We start from the raw sequence: 17,602 nt of genomic DNA, 5'->3' as shown, positions 1-17,602 counted from the left end.
ATCAGAGCAGAAGTGAAGGTGCATTTCATAATTCATTGCATTTGAAGGCAAAATGTAGTTAGGTAGAAGATACTGCTTGAACTTCAGTGAAAATGGCAATTGCACCACTTGGATTTTGCCCAGGAACTCTTCACGGGTGTCATATCGCTCTTAATGCCTCCATGGCTCATGAGTGCTACCATCAGCCTTCCTTCACAGGTGACAGCATCCCTGGCTTCGACAGGGTGGAAATGAGTGCACCGAGTGGGTTTGCCCGCAGAGAATGTCATGGGGTGATGCTGAGGATGCTTGAAAACATCCAAATGTCCTCCAGGGCTCAGAGAGGCAGGAGGGGATTGCACGAGTGTCCCATGTCGTGAAGCCCATGGTGCAGGAAGAGGTTTGAGTTACTTTTCTGCTGGGCTTCAGTGCCATGGCACAGCAAAGGTGTTTCAAGGTCTCAAGAGCAATCTTAAAAATCATCAGAAGGACCCTTTTATGGACTACCAGAAGATGCTGTGGCATTGCTGTGATGGGGGAGAAGAAAATACCAAAATAGAACAGAAGGAAAATGGGTTTTCTGTGAAAAAAATGCCTCTTGGGAGGTAAGGAATGGTGATTCTGTCCCCCGTCAGAGCATGAGATTCACATTAGGTCAGAGCTTTCTTACATCTTGATAGTGGTGCAGTCACTGTACACCAGCAGAAGGTTGTTCAGTATAATTGGGCATCTATCCAGTGTGCTGTGCCTTATAGGGACATACTGTTTGCTTTTGGTCTGGAAATAGAGACCAAATCTTACCTTAGTCTGTACCCTTCATTTGCTTTTGTTCTTAGACATAATTAGGTATCGCATGAACGTAAACACTGCAGGCTATGAGAGGTGCATACAGTTCTGTCTGTAATCTGGAGAATGACCTGAAATGTTCTGCCAGTATGTGGAAGGTAAAGTATTTTGTATATTTATGTGCTGGAAAAGAAATTATTTGTAGATTCTTCCAATTGGCAGTAATGCTAATAAAAATGCAGAAAAAATGGCACATTCAATGTGTTGCCTTATCTGGGATGCCTACTCCTTAAGCCAGACTTTCACAATAAAATAGATGAATGTGTGGCTTAAGTGTCAAACTGTTTCGTTACAACATAAGACACTTTTATCTGAGGAATAAAATAAGCACCCAGTGTACTAATTAGAGGAGCAGCTGGTTTTCAGTACTCTGGAAAAATAACTTTAGGCTAACACAAGAAGGGAGAAAAAAGACCTCAGCTTGTCAAATTGTTTATTATAGTACAAATTGGAAATACTTTGATCAAGCAAAAGATGAGCTGGTTTTATCAGCGTATGAGCAAGCTACCTGTTAGCTTTTATCACATTATGTGATGCATCAGCAGTAGTAGCGAAAATATAGCTATGACATCCTTATGAGAAGTAAAAAAAAAACAGGGGAAAGAAACTCCAGCTTAAAATTCTGCATATTCCCAAGCTGCTTTGCAATGGTTCTTTGTGGAGCAGGAAATTGAGGAGGGGAAAAAAACCCCAACCCAGTAAGCTATTGAAGGTGACCGTGGCAAAAAAAAAGAGTTTGAAGCTCTGCAGCTTTCCCCTGTGGGACTTCTGAGGTTCAGCCAGCTTTGGGCAGCCCCATGGTTGCAATGGGGTTCTGCAGATTTACTGTCTTCTTAAGCTTTGCACGCAGAAGCTGCGCTGCTCAGGTGCTGCTCCATCCGGCGAGACATACACACGCTTGCCGTGATCCCCTTTGGAAAGGGAATAAGCAACGGTGACATACATGCACGGCATCAAGGGACAGTGTCAGTGCATGGTGTCCCTGAAAGTCAGGTCTCCACGCTGCTGTCGTGCTGCTGTTGGATCAGGGGTTGCACGCAGATGTTGCTTCTGTTTGCTTGCTCTTGCAAGGGACATCAGATTTGGGTGCTCCACTGGCTGGGACATGAATGCTGTGTCGTTGGGATGGGAACAGCTGAAGGACCTGTACTAGGAGATCTGGGAGAGAATAAATCTCTCTTCTAAAAATCAAGTGCGGAACTTTCTTTGTGGCCTCCAGAAGGTGAGTTTGTTGCTCTGAGATGCCGCATGACCAAAGGTTTACTTCTGTCCAGAAGGTCAGCTTGCACTGCCCTGTGTGGGGCAACGGTGACAGTCACAAGTTGAAAATATTTTACCTCTTTCTCTTGTCTCTCGCTCTCTCTTTCTTGTTTGTTGTTGGGTTTTTTTGGTGTTTCCCCGCCCCCCACTTTACCACCATCGATAATTCCTTGTATTTCAACATTTCAACAAGAAACTGTGTAAAATAACCCAGGCTGCTGGCGGTAGACCAGAAATGGTTTCTGTGTTTAAAATGCAGAGTTAATAGGAAAAGCATGGACAGGTTTTTACAGACTTTGGCTTTCTCCTCTGTACTCAAAGACCTCTGATTTTTATATGTGAGAAATGATCTAGCAACATTTCAGCCTGGTCGTCCTTTAAAGTGTGTTGCTGAGCTGAGAAACTTGGTGAGATGGATTTGATAAGACTTGTCTTTATTTATAGAGGCCACTTTCTTCATGTCTGCTCTGATTTGTAAAATGGAGATTATCGTATTGTGTGTTCTCGCTGGAAAGGAGGAAGAGTAATTATTGTTGCTGGTGAAGCTAGTCAGAATCGCAGCTCAGTACCGGGAAGAGATTCATAAGTAATATCCAATTCTGCCTTCGAAGCAGTGCCTGGATGGCACAGTGCAGCCCTGTTGAATAGACAGGGCAAGACAAAACAGGGATTTGCAATTCCCTCCCTAAAACCTGCCCACCCTGTGCTCCAGTGGGGCAGAATCCTCTGTAAAACACAGTGTGCCAGCTGTGATCTGCCTCATGCAGGTAATTTATTTGCATCCTAGCTTTATCCTAGTTTTGTTTATTCCTTAAAATCCAGCATTCCTGGTAATATGCTTTTGGTCTCACAGAACTCGTATGCCCCAGGGAACGCACATATTCTTCTGTTTTAATGAGCCTGTGACTTGCTGCTTGTCTCAAAAGTTGTGCCAAGCTGTCTGATAGCTGCTGCGACGCACACAGAGCTCTCCTGCTACTCCTAGGGCCAGGGAAGAAAAAATAATTAAAGTCCTGGGTAGTCGAGGGGGTGATTTTGCTCTGCTTGAGCCTTTTGACAGAGGGCTTAAGCGCTTGCAACTCGCAAGACGCGAGGGTTCTGCAAAGGGTGGCAAAGCAAAGCCGGTGCCTTTGCCGAGGGGGATGCTCTGGGGGCCGAGGGGCAGCGGGGGCTCTGTGGGGCTGTTCCCAATAGTCATTGGGCTGGTAACGGGGATGGTAATTGGGGCATCCTGTGGCTTCCCACAGCCACACGCTGCTTGGCGGGTGTCTGGTGGATATTGTTTTGGTTTACTGCAGTCATCGTTTTTGTTGGGCTTCTCTTCTAGGCAAGCACTGCCAGTGTCCCACTTGGTTTAGTGCTTGCGGGGGATGCGTCGCACCCGGCACCGCGGAGGCAGAGCCCCCTCAGTCCTCTTCAATCACTGCCTCCCAGGTCAGCTCCTAGACAGGCTCCCCTTGGACAAACATGGGGAGTTAATAGATTCTTTTTTAATTTATTTTTTAATGGGAAAGCAAACAAATCCTCTGCAACCATCCCCTCTTCAAGACAAGCCAACAGACTGTCAAAATGAGTAACTCTCAAGGTCCTTTTCTCAATGTTGGATGGATGTCACCCCTGGCTCTGTCTTTCTGGGCTCTCCTTGAGCCTTTCAGACCCCATGGAAGTTCCCTCCTGCAGGAACATACTTCTGTACAATTTGCGGCTCTTTTCTGCGTAGTTGCCATTGAACCAGAGCAGCCAGCTCCACCCAGCCACTCCCAAAAACACGGAACATGGAGGCACTCTTAAGGGATGGAGTGGGCTCCAGTGGAGATGTTTCACCCTTTCCTTGAGCTCCAGTGGAGTTTTCCCTCCAAAAAGTCACTAAAACTTTGGGCAGAGCTTGTGAACAGTAAAACACTGGCTGATGGATATGCCCCCACTGTTCCCAAGGGGCAAGAGAAACAAGAAATGGTATTTTTCATGTATAAGTCTTGTTAGGAAATAGAGACTCTTTGCAGATGGCTCTGGGGCAGAAACTCCTAGAGGAGTTTCTCTTTGGAAATAAGAGATGCTTGTTGCACGTCTATTGGTGACACTTGTGGGTTACCGTGGAGGGTGAGGTCTGGTAACACCCGGGAAGGTGATGCTCCATGCCTCAGTTTCCCCACTGGAAAATAGCTGTGTCTGTGTTGTAGGGGAGTTTTCTCTCTTAATCTCAGCCCATATCATGGATGTTTATAATTAAAACCATTTTCAAAGTCGAAAGTTTTATGAAAGACTTCCACTAGTTCTCCTTGAAGTTATGGATTGAGGCTGTAATTAAGCAGAAAGTCTCTGGGTCGTGCTGGGGAAAGGGTCAGGCTAGTGATCAGGCTGTTCTCCTCTGACCTTAAAGTCTCCGAAAGTGAAATACTTGTCTGGGAAATATCATGCGGCTGGAGCTTTTCTGTTCACATCCGCTGCATCATTTCAAGGCGCAGCAGCAAGAGCCCTCACCAGACTGTGTTATTGCTGCACAGGTTACTTTATGGGCACAAACAATGACACAGACCAGGACGGAGAGTCACTGCAGCTAGCTATTAAGAGAATAAAAATAAACAGAGTGTTGTGTGTGCCTGGGACCCAAGCTGCAAAAGACTAGCTCATTAACTTTAAATATATCACCTAGCTGCACTCTGGAGGTCAAACTGAAGAGAAAAAAACGCGTGAATACTTATCAGTCTACACACAGCAGATCTTCATCTCTGTTTAAATGTGTACCTCATTTTAGCGCCATGACAAGAAGCTTTTAAGGAGGAGGGAAGACCTCATTATACCGAGACTCACCAGGAAAAAAGGCTTCTTTAGGAAACAGTGAGGCCAGATCATCCAGTTTAATGCACAAGGCTCTGAAAACCAAGTGTAAGTCTCTGCCCTTGGCTATAGGCGCTGCAATCCATGCACGTTTTCCCCCCTCTCTTTCTCTCTCCTGCTCTGTCTTTCTCCAGCCCGATGAATATTTAATTGTGTCCTCCAAGGGAGCCACTCCGACGGGAGACTTTTGGACAGACAGCAGTCGACTGAAGGGTGAGGGTCGGGGCTTTCCCACGGGATGGAGGGTGAGATGGGTTCATGCTGCTGCTCCTCTGAGCATTTCATTATTTCTTCAAAGGAGAAGAGTTCTGGCAGGAGAGCTGGCAAGAGCCTACGCTGCTGGGACGTGGGGATTTGCTGTCCCAGCTCATCCCGATCCCTCTCTCCTCTTCCAGGTCCTACGTGGTCTGGGGGTGGTTTGCTGCAATTTCCCCTGTCCAGCACATCCAACCTGGGTGAACCATTGCTGGTGGTAGATGCTGTGGAATCTGGACAAATGTACCAAGAGAAAGGCAGGATGGGGCTCAGGACACAGGGATGGAGCTTGACTTGGTGTGAGACTTCTTTCAAGGTCCCTTCCAACCCCTAACATTCTGTTATTCTGTGATTCTGAGTGCAGCTGGGGTATTCTGTGCTGCGGTTGCCCTCTTTGGTGCCCTGCCAAGGTGACTGCAGAGCTCTGCCTGCCCTCAAACGCTTGCGTGTTTCCTGCTAAACGTCCTCCAGCAAACACAACCTTCCCTTCTCCCCTTTGTTAAAGTCAAGAGCTCTGAGGCAAGATGAAATCCTTGGGCTGGAGCTGAAAGCCCATCAGCTTAGAGAGACAGTTGTGATTTTCTGTGTTCAGCTCGTATATACCGGTCAAGTACGGCACCTCCAGCAAGAGCCACTAATCGCACTTCGAAATCTCCTTGGCCTGGAGATCTGGAAGCAAGACCAAAAATGAATGCATTAGGGTCAAAGGCAAGTAGCTTAGGAGAGTAAATCCCCCTTTCAAAAGTGCTAGAGGCTCCTTTGGCTCCCCAAAACATGCATGTCCAACCCAGAATTTGCTCCCTGGGAGTACGGTGATAGTTTTACAGGATTCTTTATTTGTAGTGCTTTTCCTTTTTCTGCATCCCATTAGAGGAGCTAATGGACATTTTTCAGAGGTGCAGACACCCCTTGCCTGGGCAGGCAGATCCAAAGGAGATTTCTCTGCTGCTGCGCTGTCTGGGAGAACTGGAAAAGAGCTTGGTTTTCCAGCTGCTCTTAGCTGCAACTCTTTTGTCTTTGGTGTGCTTGGCAGAAGTGGATGTTGGACATGAAGTGGGGCCCAGCGATTCCCTGCTGGAGCTCTATGGAGTTCCATGGTGGCAGCCAAACCGAGCTCACAGCATGGCAAGAATTGACGCTGGAGCTCTTCAGACCAAAGTTATCCCCAAGGTCTTTCTCCATGCAGTGAGTGACTGGTGTGTGTTGTGACTTTGGCAGGTCCAGGAGCTCTTTCTGGCTGTGCGTGGTCTTTGAGCACTGAAAAGGTTTCCAGAGGACCCAAAGATGTTGTCGGGTGCCTTCAGCATCCTCTTTCCACGATGGAGTAATTAGCCAGGCTCACACGATTGCTCCCGAGGCTGTTGACAGTGCATCTATTTGCTATTCCTTTTTATTATCACATTTGCCTCTTTTTTGTCAGAACTGAGACAGTGTCTTGCAGGGAGAAACCCTTTGTGGGTATCTGGAAGCACTTAGCACCAAGCTGATGCTAACAGACTAGTAATGATAAGCAGCTCTGGTTTGTCTCTGATGATGTGCCCAGCGATGTTCTGAGTCACAGTTTTAGTCATGCAAGGTTCAGCCACATGATTGCTAACCCCCTTCTGACTCTTTGCCATTAACGCCGGGATAAAGGGGAAGCATTTTGGGAGAGAAAAATGTTAGGGCATAACTGTAAGTAAATAAAACCAGGAGATAAGCTCAGCTCTGGGGTTTTTCTAAGGCAAGCCACACGAGCAGTGGCCATCCCTTGACAGATGGGTGGTAACTTGGGAATGGGCTGGCATCTGGATCACAACCTGCCAGGAGCCCCTCTGGTCCTCACCCGACCCACACCATCGTGCCTCGAAGCCTCCCTGCCCTCCCAGTTTGAAAATAGTTTATGGCAATGTGTGAGGGCCTTCATCAGTCACGGACTTCAGGGTGGCTCAAGCTTATAAACCTTGTCTGCACTTGTAGCTGGTGGCAGCAGGGAGAGGAGAATAGCTGTGACTGTCACCGGACGGGGAGCACAGCCTGCTCCGTCCTGGCTGTAGCTTTTCACTTACTTGTGCCCCATCCCTCTTTACAAGGTTGTTTTTCTTCATTGTGTTGAGTTCTTGATGAAGTAGTTAATGTGAGCCTGGAGGCAGGAGGTGGGGGGAGAATGTCAACACAGCACACATCACAAATTGACTGCAGGGATACGGTGACCGACTGGGGCTGGGTGACGGCTGGTGGTGGCAGGGTTGCTGGGGGCTTGCTGGATGCCTCATGGAAAGGAGCAAGGGAAGGTGAGGTATGGACAGCACACAGCTTCAGCCTGACATTTTCCCTCCCTTCTTCCCACCACTTAAACCCAACTAAAAGTTCATTTCTGAATAAGCTGTGCATCGCTTGCTCTGAATATGTTGGGTGAGGACCACATCTGCAGGCACAGCAAAGCCAAACAGGGGGAATGTGTGATGTTTGAGTTATCTCCAGTGCGGATTCTCAAGCAAACAGATGTTTGATGTGCGCATCAGCTTGTAGCGTGCTGTGGATGTGACTATGGCAAGTAGGAGGAGGAGGAGGAGAAGGCAGGCATCTTCTAACTGTACCCAATACAAATTTCAAGCTGAGGATCTGGTGAGTGGCCTGAGTGCTTGTAGGTCCAACAGGTGATGTCAGTGTTGGGCATTACCTGGTTGGTGAGAACCATCCTGTGTGTTTTCACTCTGTAACCAAGCAGAGTTACACCGGGTGTGTCTTGAAGCCTATGTGCTGCGGTTTTTTTGTATTCCTCTCTTGACTGTTGAACACTGTAAAAGGAATTTTCAGGCAAAATTGTGAGATCTCTTTCTTGGTATTATGATGCTGCAGTTTCCTGAGATCCTTTTGGCAGGAAGGTTTGTTTTCTGCAGCTTAAAAGGAATGTCAAAGGGATATTTCTACCAGGCAAAAATGTTTGGGGGTCTAGTTTCCTTGCTATTTAACAGTTTTAATTGAAAAAGCAGTCAGTAAGGGATAATGCATTTTGTAATGGCATTTTTCTTCTGAGGTTGTGGAAAATGCTATAATTAAGCTGGTAATTAAACCCTGTGAAGTTTGTTATGATCCCTGGCAAAGGCACAGGGAAGTCATGAGCAAGGGTTTGCCCGGAGTCTTGTTCTCAGTCAGACACAGAGACCAGGAGCCCTGGCACCCATTTTCTCATGAGTCATGTGTAGGACTAAGTCCTGCCTTTCCTCTGTGGGTGAAATGACATTGTAGAAAATGCAGACTGAGTAACTCAATATTTTGGGCTCACATATGGATAGACCAAATATATGCACGGGCAGGTACTAGGATCTCTTTAAAATGCAAATTGTTTTCTTGCTAATCTGGCTAATTTCTTTAACTCAATTTGCATCACAGGGCATGGCTTTGTTACTGCCTTTCCCTTGAAGTGATGTGCTGCAATGTAAATCGCCCCGAATCCACTGTCACCTTGCATTACCTTCCCCAACATGATCCAACGTGATGTGACTGATACAATCCGACTTGATGACATAAACTGATGCCTCCCATGGGGAAGCAGAAGGAACACATTTTCTCGTAGCCCATAAATGTTTTAAAGAATGACTTTCCAAGTGATGGAGTGCCCATCCCCTCACTTTTCTGCTTAATGAGCTGTCCTAGAAATGAGCTCCATCCTGCAAGGGCTAAGCCTGCTCCATCCCTGCAAAGCCCTTCAGCAAGTGCTGAAGCCTGAAGGTGTGGGCAAAATTAGCAGTTGAATAGGGTCTTCTTGCACGTTACAGGATCAAAGCTATTATGAATCCCTGCTGGGTTTCCTTTCAGAGCCCCTATCGCTGGCTCACCCCTAGGATATTCGCTCTTGTCTTCAAGAAATTACAGGCAGAGCCTGGTGAATAGAGATCACTATTCTGGCAAACGAGCATTTTGACTCTGCTTATTTTCACATTGTGTCTCTGTGAAGATAAAAAACACGGAGAGATTTTAATCAGCGGTGCATATGCTGAGATCAAGCTTATGAAATATAATAAGAAGGACAGATAGCAGCAGCATGCAGTGAACATGGCAAAGCTGTCCTGCGGGGCTGCTGCAGGTACTGCAGTCAATAGTGACATTTTAATAGTAGCCTTTGCATTGATCTGCATTAGTCTGATGGTTTTAGACACTTCTTACACCTAATAATTTAGAAACAGCAACTACATGGAGAGGTCGATGCAGTCAGTTCCAGGTGAATGTGAATAAAGAACAACCAGAAAATCTCACAGTTGCTGGTTCTGTATCCATACCTGAAGAAGGGCTAATATATCCACACATATCAATATAATCTACAGGAGGATATGTCTATGGACTTGTAGGTGGAGAGGCGTATAGACACTGAACTGCCGTGTTCAGAGAAGCAGGTATTTTTAACATCCTTCAATAGACATCAATTTCCTTTTTTTTGCCATTTTCATTAAGCACCACGGAAGTTCTCGGAGGGAAAAGCAACATTTGATACAATGCTCAGATATACTTCAAACAGTGACGTGCCTCATTTACAAAACATACGATGTACTGCAGGGGCTCGGGACTGCACAGGCTCAGTTCATTAATGGCAGGAGCAGTCTCCTCTTCCCGCTAATGGCACTGAAGCTGTGTCTACACTGCCTGCTCTGCATGCTGAGCACACGGGGCATTTCAGAGACAGATGCTGGTGGAAAGCCAAAATGAAACGCCTTGTGGATTCGCAGTAGTCTGGCTCTTCCCTCTGCATGCACTCCCTTCCTCTGGAGGGTGGGGTGGCCCTGTAAGAGCTTTGCAGGGACCTGGCTGTTTGGCAGCTCTGTCGGGAGGAAGATGGCCATGCGAACAGCTGCTCTCCTCCTGCCAAAAATTGTTTTTTTGAAAAGTGACTTGCCTACAGACTCTCCAAGGCCGGGGAATGACCTGTTCATCTTTATTTGTGCATTTCCTGGTCCTGTCTTCAGGTGTGGGTATGCCACAGCACGGCCCATTCAGTGAGTCGGCAAAACATTTGGGTCTGTGGGCACCGTGAAGTTGATGCAGGAGGTGCCGTAGTGCACGTATGGGTCCATGATACAGAGCAGATCCAGAGAGGCGTGTTGGACATCAGTGCTAAGTGGTATTTCAGTGAAAACACTGATCTTTTTCTTTCATTCCAGGGGATGGCCAGGTTGATTTTGATGAATTTATGACTATTCTGGGACCTAAGCTGGTATCATCAGAAGGCAGAGATGGCTTTCTGGGAAATACAATAGACAGCATATTCTGGCAGGTAAGTGGTCATGTTTTAAAATGCAACTTTAGCCAACTATTAGTCACTTCCAGAATTGATTTGTTGAGAGGCACAAGACATTTTGCTAAGCGTAAATGCTTGTGTAAAGACTACTGGGGTTTGTGTCTCTGTGTGCCATGTGAGACCATCCCACGTTGCTGGAGGGACCTGCTCTCAGCTAAGCCCTGGGCAGGAGGAAAGGAAAGCACTTCCTGTGGATGAACTGCAGCTGAACACAACAGAGCACCCAGTAATTTGTGCAACGTGTTTGGGAGAATTTTGGAATTCGTTTTCTAAAGAGAAAAACACTTTTTTCTCAGTGCATTTTTTGAGTTAGAAACCTTGTCTGGCTGCTCTCAGAAATGTGCCACTCTTCAACGTCCCTTGGCTGCAGCGCAGGGATGCTCCAAGCAGAGCGAGATGTGCCGTGCAGGTCATGCCTGAGTAGTGCTTCTGTGGTTAATTCAGGTCCAAGGCTAAGGTTAACTGTTGTGGCAGTGCAGGTTTTACCAGTGGGGCTGCCCTGGGGTGGTTTGGTCCTGCTGGTCTCAGAGAAGAGGCAGGTCTGGCAGCTGGAGGTGCCTTATGCCTGCTGTGCTTTGTGATCTGAAGCAGCATTAGACCTTCCTGGAAAAGCAAGCACAGTCCAAGCTGTTATGGTGGGGATTAAAAATCTCACATTTCTTGCCAATGGATTAAATAAGTGGCTTTCTGGGAGATTACTGCTCGTTTTATTGATCATCAAGCAGCCTTTGCCTGCTAAATAGACTTCAGCTGTTACCAAGTTTATGTGAATCAAAAGAGTCAAACCTGAATACAAGCATTTCTTTTACTACCCTCAAGCACTCTCCAAACTGAATTGGGTGGAGCTTTGTAAAGATCTTTTAAAAACTTGTTCCTGGCCTCGTGGAATGTGATAGAAATAACCCTGGAAATGCTGGGCTGGTATTTGGTGGTCAAAGCAAGAGTTTGGTGTTGGTGAAGTCACAGTGGTTTGTAACGTGTGTGGGGGCAATGCAGGAGCTAAATACACACCATGAAGGGCAGGACTGTGCGAGTCACAAGTGTTTCATTGCCTCCAGCGCACCTTGCAAGCCTCATGCCGGCACATAAGCGTTGGGAGAGGAGGAAGCACTGTTGATGTCTTTCAGATCCACCCCCCCAGCGAGACTGGCTTCACAGGAGCCGTTCAAGAAGCAGAAATACTCATTGGGAAAATAAAGTTCATGAGCTGAGCTTTTTGCTGGGGAAGCAGAGAAGCCTGGATTCCTCCCTAAAATTCATCTCGCAGGTTAACCCACTGCAGTTTTGTGACCCTCCAGCCTGTGTAAATGCATGCGGCAGCTTTGCTCGGAGGAAGGGAGGACACGTGCTCTGGTTTTAGAGCAGCAGGGCTTGGACTCAGCTTTTGCCTTGCCCTCTCCTGCAGCAGGGACCATGGCCCCTGTGCCTCCCCTGGCTGCTGTGGGATGAATGAAAAGAGGGCAGAGACTCTGGGTAACCAGCTGCAGGGTGGGAAGAGGCAGCCCCGTGGGCTGTCTGATGGCAGCGAAGCTTTGACTGAATTGCACAAGTGCTCCAGGGCCTTGGAAAAAATACTTTATGGTCTTTTACTTGTAAGGGTAAAATACATCTCTTTAACCTAACACTTTCCTGGATTTCAAAGCCCTTGAAGAGAAGGCTTCATCCCACATTTTATTTCTGCTGGGGTTGGAGAGCTCATGAAGAATATGATAATTTTGGTGTTTATTCCCAAAGAAAAAACAAGGAAGAAACCACATTGGGAAATGTCATGCAGGAACAGGTTCCCTTTGCCCATTTCTACCTGGCTTTACTCAAGCTGCCTGCAGGGTCATAAGTTGCCTTGTCTTAAAGCAGAGCATTTATTTATCTGCATTATCTCCAGTGGGATTACGTCCGACGTGAAACAAAGCCTTTTGCAGAATTGGGGCTTGACTGCGTTTCTCATGTGCCCTTGGCATGAAATTTCCACATTTGTTGGAAAGGAATGGCAGGGAGAGAGGGGTGAGTTTGGGTTGCTGATAGAGCACTTCACTCCTGCAATCATCTCCAAGGAATAATTTTAAGGAGGGGTTAGTGCCCACAAGCTGGTGGCTGTGACCGGTGCTGGGTGACAAGGGCAGCGAGGGTGGAACAAGAAGGGACAACTCACCCCTGGTGTCAGCTGGCCAGGCAGTGCTACCATGAAACTTCACCCCAAAGCTGCAGGCAGCAAAAGGCATCTTGAAGAGGCTCTTCTATCAGTCCCAAGGGAAAAGAAAACCCATGCTGGCATCCAGAGACTGCCTTCCCATCTTCCATCCAAACACCTTCCCTCCAACTGTCACGATTTTGGCTTTTGGGTTTTTGCTGAGGGTCCAGCTTTCTATACGGTGCCACTTCTGTGCAGGCTCTGTTCCAAGTGTGCCTTAATAACACGTTAAATAATGCAATGACAGAGTTAAATAATAAGCAGCAGCAGCAGGAGAGAAGAATTCAAACGAACAGGCGAGGGCCTGGAGACACGTTTGCAGCTGAAGCTGGGAGTGAGTTGGTGGGATACAGGAAGGTGGTTCCAGATGGCAGAAGCTGCAGAGGAGAAAGATCTTACAACAACAGCAGTGGTGCTGCAGGAGATAGGGAGGGGGTAGAAGCACTGGGAGAATAGGGAGGAGAGAGAGGGATCATGCATAGAAGAGAAAGGCTGTAAACAATAGGGAAAACGTGCATCCCTCCTCTCTCATATGTTGCCTAAAGAGCTGTGGGCATCCTGGGAGAGGCAGGATTTGGCCAAGACCTGTGCATTGGCAGGTAGTAAAGAAATGGAGGGTCTCTTGGATGTATTCCCTCCCTTAATTTTCCATGTGGACTTTAAATTTAGTCATATCAGTGTGTAAAGAGGCTGACTCTTGCTTTCTCAGGTAGCTGTGATCAGTTCTGCTCCAGTTAGAATGGCTCTCTGCAATCACTTAAGCTGGGTCCGGAGGTATTTAGGGGGAAGGAAAAATCATCCCTGCAAATACGATTTCAGAATGAGTCAAAAGAGACCAATGATACCAGGAAAGCCAAGGAAACATGGACTCTCCTCTGTCTCAAAGTCTGTCTTTCCCGAGCAAGACGCTGCGTGCACCACGCACCGTTTTGTGGAGAACATCCCCGGATGCCTCCTGCTCTGTTTCCAAATGGTTTTCTCATCCTTGTGCCAACTACGCGCAAATGGAAGTAAAATGTACCTGTGCACAGATATCTTTAACTGTCTTAAATGTTTAAGACAGTCTTAAACTGTCTTAAGTATATTTTCTTAAATACACAGCTGCCTAGTACCCATTACCCAGTTCTCAGCATGTGGGGTCACAGCCAGGAGAAGTCTGAAAGCTGGAAGCACCTGATGAAGCCCCATTCTCCCTGATTTGGGGCAGACCCACAATGGCAAGCTTAAAGCAATGATGCAGACATGCTCTTTGGCTACTTCCACAGGGTCTGTGTTTATTCAAAACAAAACATGAAGAAAAAAAAACGAGCACAGATGGGATTTTGGAAGTAGCTATTTGTTTTGGAAGCCGGTGGGAAGAGGTGAGCCTGGCCCTGCGCAGCAGTGTTGGACCTGCCAGGGTCTCTCACAGGGTGTCTGCTCCCTTTCCCTCTCTATCTGATTCCCACTGTATATTTTAAAGTGTGGCCACCCATCGTTCACCTTCCTTTGTCCACCTTCTCTGAGCTTCTTCTGCTTGTGCTCATGCTTATTGTCCTGAAGCTGGTTTTCTTCAGTGTGTCCAGCAGTGCTTCTGCAGTGATGAGGTAGCTGTTTCATAGTCAGAAAGATGCTATTTGATCAATTTTCAGAAGTGAGAAATTGTTTTTCCAGAGCTCAGGGAATAGGAGTCTGGTTCCAGTCACACACCGAGGGGTGTGTTTCTTACAAGTGAGTTTGGAGGCATTTCCAATGCGTGGCCATTCGGGTCCATGAAGCGATTTAGATCAAGAGCGTTACAGGAAAGACAAACATTGCTACTGGTAAATATTAGCTCCTTTTTTTGGCAAACAGACTCCAAATCTGTCCGCTGTGCCCTGCTATTCTGAGCAAGAGCGAGAGATGAAAAGAGAGGGGAGAAGCTAGGATTTCGTATTTGTTTACAGTTTTTGCCCAGATTGTTTGTAAGTGCAAAGACCTTCAGGAGCAAGCGTTAAATAGTTTGCACAGGACATAGTGTAAAGGTTCTCCAGTCCCTGGGGGAAGGCAACAGGGACAGAAGTAATAAGAACCTTGGACTACAGGCTTTTAATTAAAATAAACCTCTCTGTCATGGCCAAAATGCTTTTTGAAGTCAGAACAAGTTGGAATGGTTAAACAACAGGGCTGCATCTGCATCGGATGCAGAATAAATTCTCTGTGCAGCAGCACTGATGAGATTAGTTTGAAAAGTCAATACTTTGTATGGTGATCATTTGAGAGGCGAAACAATGCTCGCTATCGGGTTTTTTTTTTTCCCCTTCTCTCTATTGTGTGCACGTGGAAGCTGCAGGGACCATCATTTCACCCAGCGCTAATGCATTGCTGTGCAAGGGGACCTGGCAGCTTTGTCTTGCGTGAGGGGTCAGCACTGTGTCATCTGCTCAGACATGGTGCCCATTTGTCGCGTTAGATATCTCCCGGCATAATTCACTGGTGTTCAGGAGGAGGCGGGTTGGTTTGGGATAAATAAAGTTGCTTTGCAGGAGCAGGAAGACCAGTATACCAACTCGGAGTTTTGTGCTGCTCAGAGATCTCTTTTTTTCTGCTGTAGAGATGTCTCTGCAGATTTAGGGGGGACAGCCAGGTGACTGAGGAGGCAGGTCCTGCAAACGGAGCAGCTCAACAACTGCTCATGTTTCCTGGGCTTAGGGAAACCTTTTTGTCTCTCCAGGCTTCCACATCCCTTTGCTAGGGGTAGGAATACATTGAGTTTAATGATCTTGGAACAGGCTGCCCAGGGAAGAGGTGGAGTCACCGTCCCTGGAGGTATTTAGATGCATAGACGTGGCACTAGGGATATGGTTCAGTGGTGGATGTGGCAGTGCTGGATTAACAGCTGGACTCGACGATCTTAAAGGTGTTCTCCAACCTAAATGCTTCTATGATTCTGTGATCTTTGGTGGATGAGGGGGTATAGCCAAAGCTGTATCCTGCTGCACCCCTGTGCAAGCAAGGAAGGGAGGCAAGCCAGGGACAGCAGAAACCCCTGTCCTCCTGAGCTAGCAAGCTCAGCAGCGTGCTCCAAAGGGCGTTTTGTACCCTGGTTGAAGGAGAAGTAGAGCAAGGGCCACATCCAGCTGTGCAGTGTTGCACCTGGTGTTGGCTGGAGAGGGACAGAGCCAGCTGTGAACATGGGAGAGCAGAGGGACACAGCCGGGGTGGGATGCGCTGGTTTCGTCCTCCCAGCCCGGCTGCTTTAATGATTCGCTGCGCAAAGCTGCCCAGCCGTAACCTTGTTTGCAGTTGTCACTACAAATGCAATAGCGTCCCTGGGGGAGAGATCTGGGCTCTCGTGATCTGGTCAATCAATTAGTGCTTTAATAGAGTGAAATGAAGGAGAAAATGCATGGGAACCTCGGTGGCACAGGGGCAGTGTACGGAGGAGCCGTGGCGAGCGATGGTGTGGGACGAGGGGGCCGTGTCAGGGCCGGGCTGGCTCTGGCAGCGTTTGACTCTCTACGAAGACAATTTTGCTTAGAGAGGCATTTTTCTTTATGAAGTCCAGCAGATAAACCTAATGCAATTTCTCCCTGTATGTGAGTTTTCTCCCCTTGTTCCTGCAGAGGAGTTAATTTGATGATGATTAGCCATGCCGGAGTTGCAGAGAAAGCGTTTGTGTCTCTGTGTGCGATTTCATGTGGACTATAAGGAAAGTCTGATTTTCATGGAGTTTTGGGATTGTTTAAAACACACCTGGCAGCTTTTTTCTGTTTTTTTTTTTTTTTCTGAAGAATCCTCACTCTGAGATGGAAATCCATCTATTGCCCTGCTTCCAAGCCCTTGATTCCAGCAGAGTAAAAATATCGTGAAAATTTCACTAAGATTTTAAAGAGAAAAAAGGAAAACCAGGAAGACACTCCCTCACTCATAAAAAGCAACAACAAAAAGCTGAAGTGTTGGCAACTGTTTGCAAAAAACAAATGTATTTAGAAAGAAAAAAGACCTTTTGTGTGAAAGAAAAGCTAAAAAAAGAAATTACTTTCTTGGGGAGAAAAAAAAAAAAGACAACCTCTGAAAAAAATGCGCATGGAAAGTTGCAAAGGACCACTGTGGTAGGGACAGTGGATTTTTTACCAAGTGGGTGGAAAGATGCTGATCTTCAGGAGAAATTCATTGCGGTCTTTTTTTCAAACAAATTCGCCAATTCATTGAGAAACTGTTTCTTTGTCTGTGCACTTTCTGCACCATCATTTTACTATCTGTGGAGGTTTGAGTGTATTTCTGTGCTGGCAAAGAAAGAAATCTTACACTGAGATGAGTGCAGTCTGCTGAGCTGTTCTGATGTAGTTTGTAGTGCCACAGAGAATTTTTTTTTTCCTTTCTACTGTTGAGTAACACACAATTCTATAAGGTGATAATTAAATAATTGTGGAACCCAGTACGTTTACTCACAGTTAAGAAAACGGAGCAGAGTGCAGACGCGTATGGCAGAAGTCCAGAAAAACCTGAGGAAGGCAGTGGATGAACTCAATATATGTGTGAGCTTGGTGGGAAGCCTTCAAAACTGATTTCGATCCTTTTTTTTTAATGGAAATAAGCAGATCTAGCATGCAAGGGAAAGATCTCTGTTCAAAGTGAATTAGGGTAACGTTAGAGTTCCCTCCAGAGATGTGCTTTAATGTCCAACTGTCCTACTCTAAGCAGAGATACAAACCTCAGGGGGTGACCCAGTGATGTCCACACGTGGAGTTGGTGGAAATGCCCCACTTGTGGAGCAGAGCGTAGGAGAGAGCTGCCTTCCCCTGGAGGAGAGATGAGGGGTGGAAGTAATCATATAACAATGATTTGCATGTTTTTAATCTCTGTCTGTTCTTTCTGAGCGTGTTAGTTTAGATGTTTCCCCCCTGGGGCTGGCTTGCTCAGGGAAAGATCAGTACAAGATGCCGCTGTCAATCCGTCAGCTGCCCCCGCGCACACGGAGCTCCAATTCCTTCCAACCG

The 17,602-nt window shown here is 46.8% G+C and overlaps 1 protein-coding gene across 1 annotated transcript in view; it reads left to right on the top strand.

The window, feature by feature from the left end:
- The window catches only part of LOC104275614 (calcium-binding protein 8), a 63,566-nt gene that overhangs the window by 10,611 nt on the left and 35,353 nt on the right, over positions 1-17,602 (top strand). Inside the window, exon 3 of the mRNA XM_009871614.1 lies at positions 10,317-10,429. Within this exon, the coding sequence (XP_009869916.1) occupies positions 10,317-10,429 (113 nt within the window). The remainder of the gene's footprint in view (positions 1-10,316; positions 10,430-17,602) is intronic.

Source organism: Apaloderma vittatum, unplaced genomic scaffold (genome assembly GCF_000703405.1).
Source record: "Apaloderma vittatum isolate BGI_N311 unplaced genomic scaffold, ASM70340v1 scaffold1196, whole genome shotgun sequence".
NCBI classification, from domain to species: domain Eukaryota; kingdom Metazoa; phylum Chordata; class Aves; order Trogoniformes; family Trogonidae; genus Apaloderma; species Apaloderma vittatum.
Note: the sequence above shows the minus strand (reverse complement) of the source record. Positions and strands in the feature narration are given on the sequence as shown.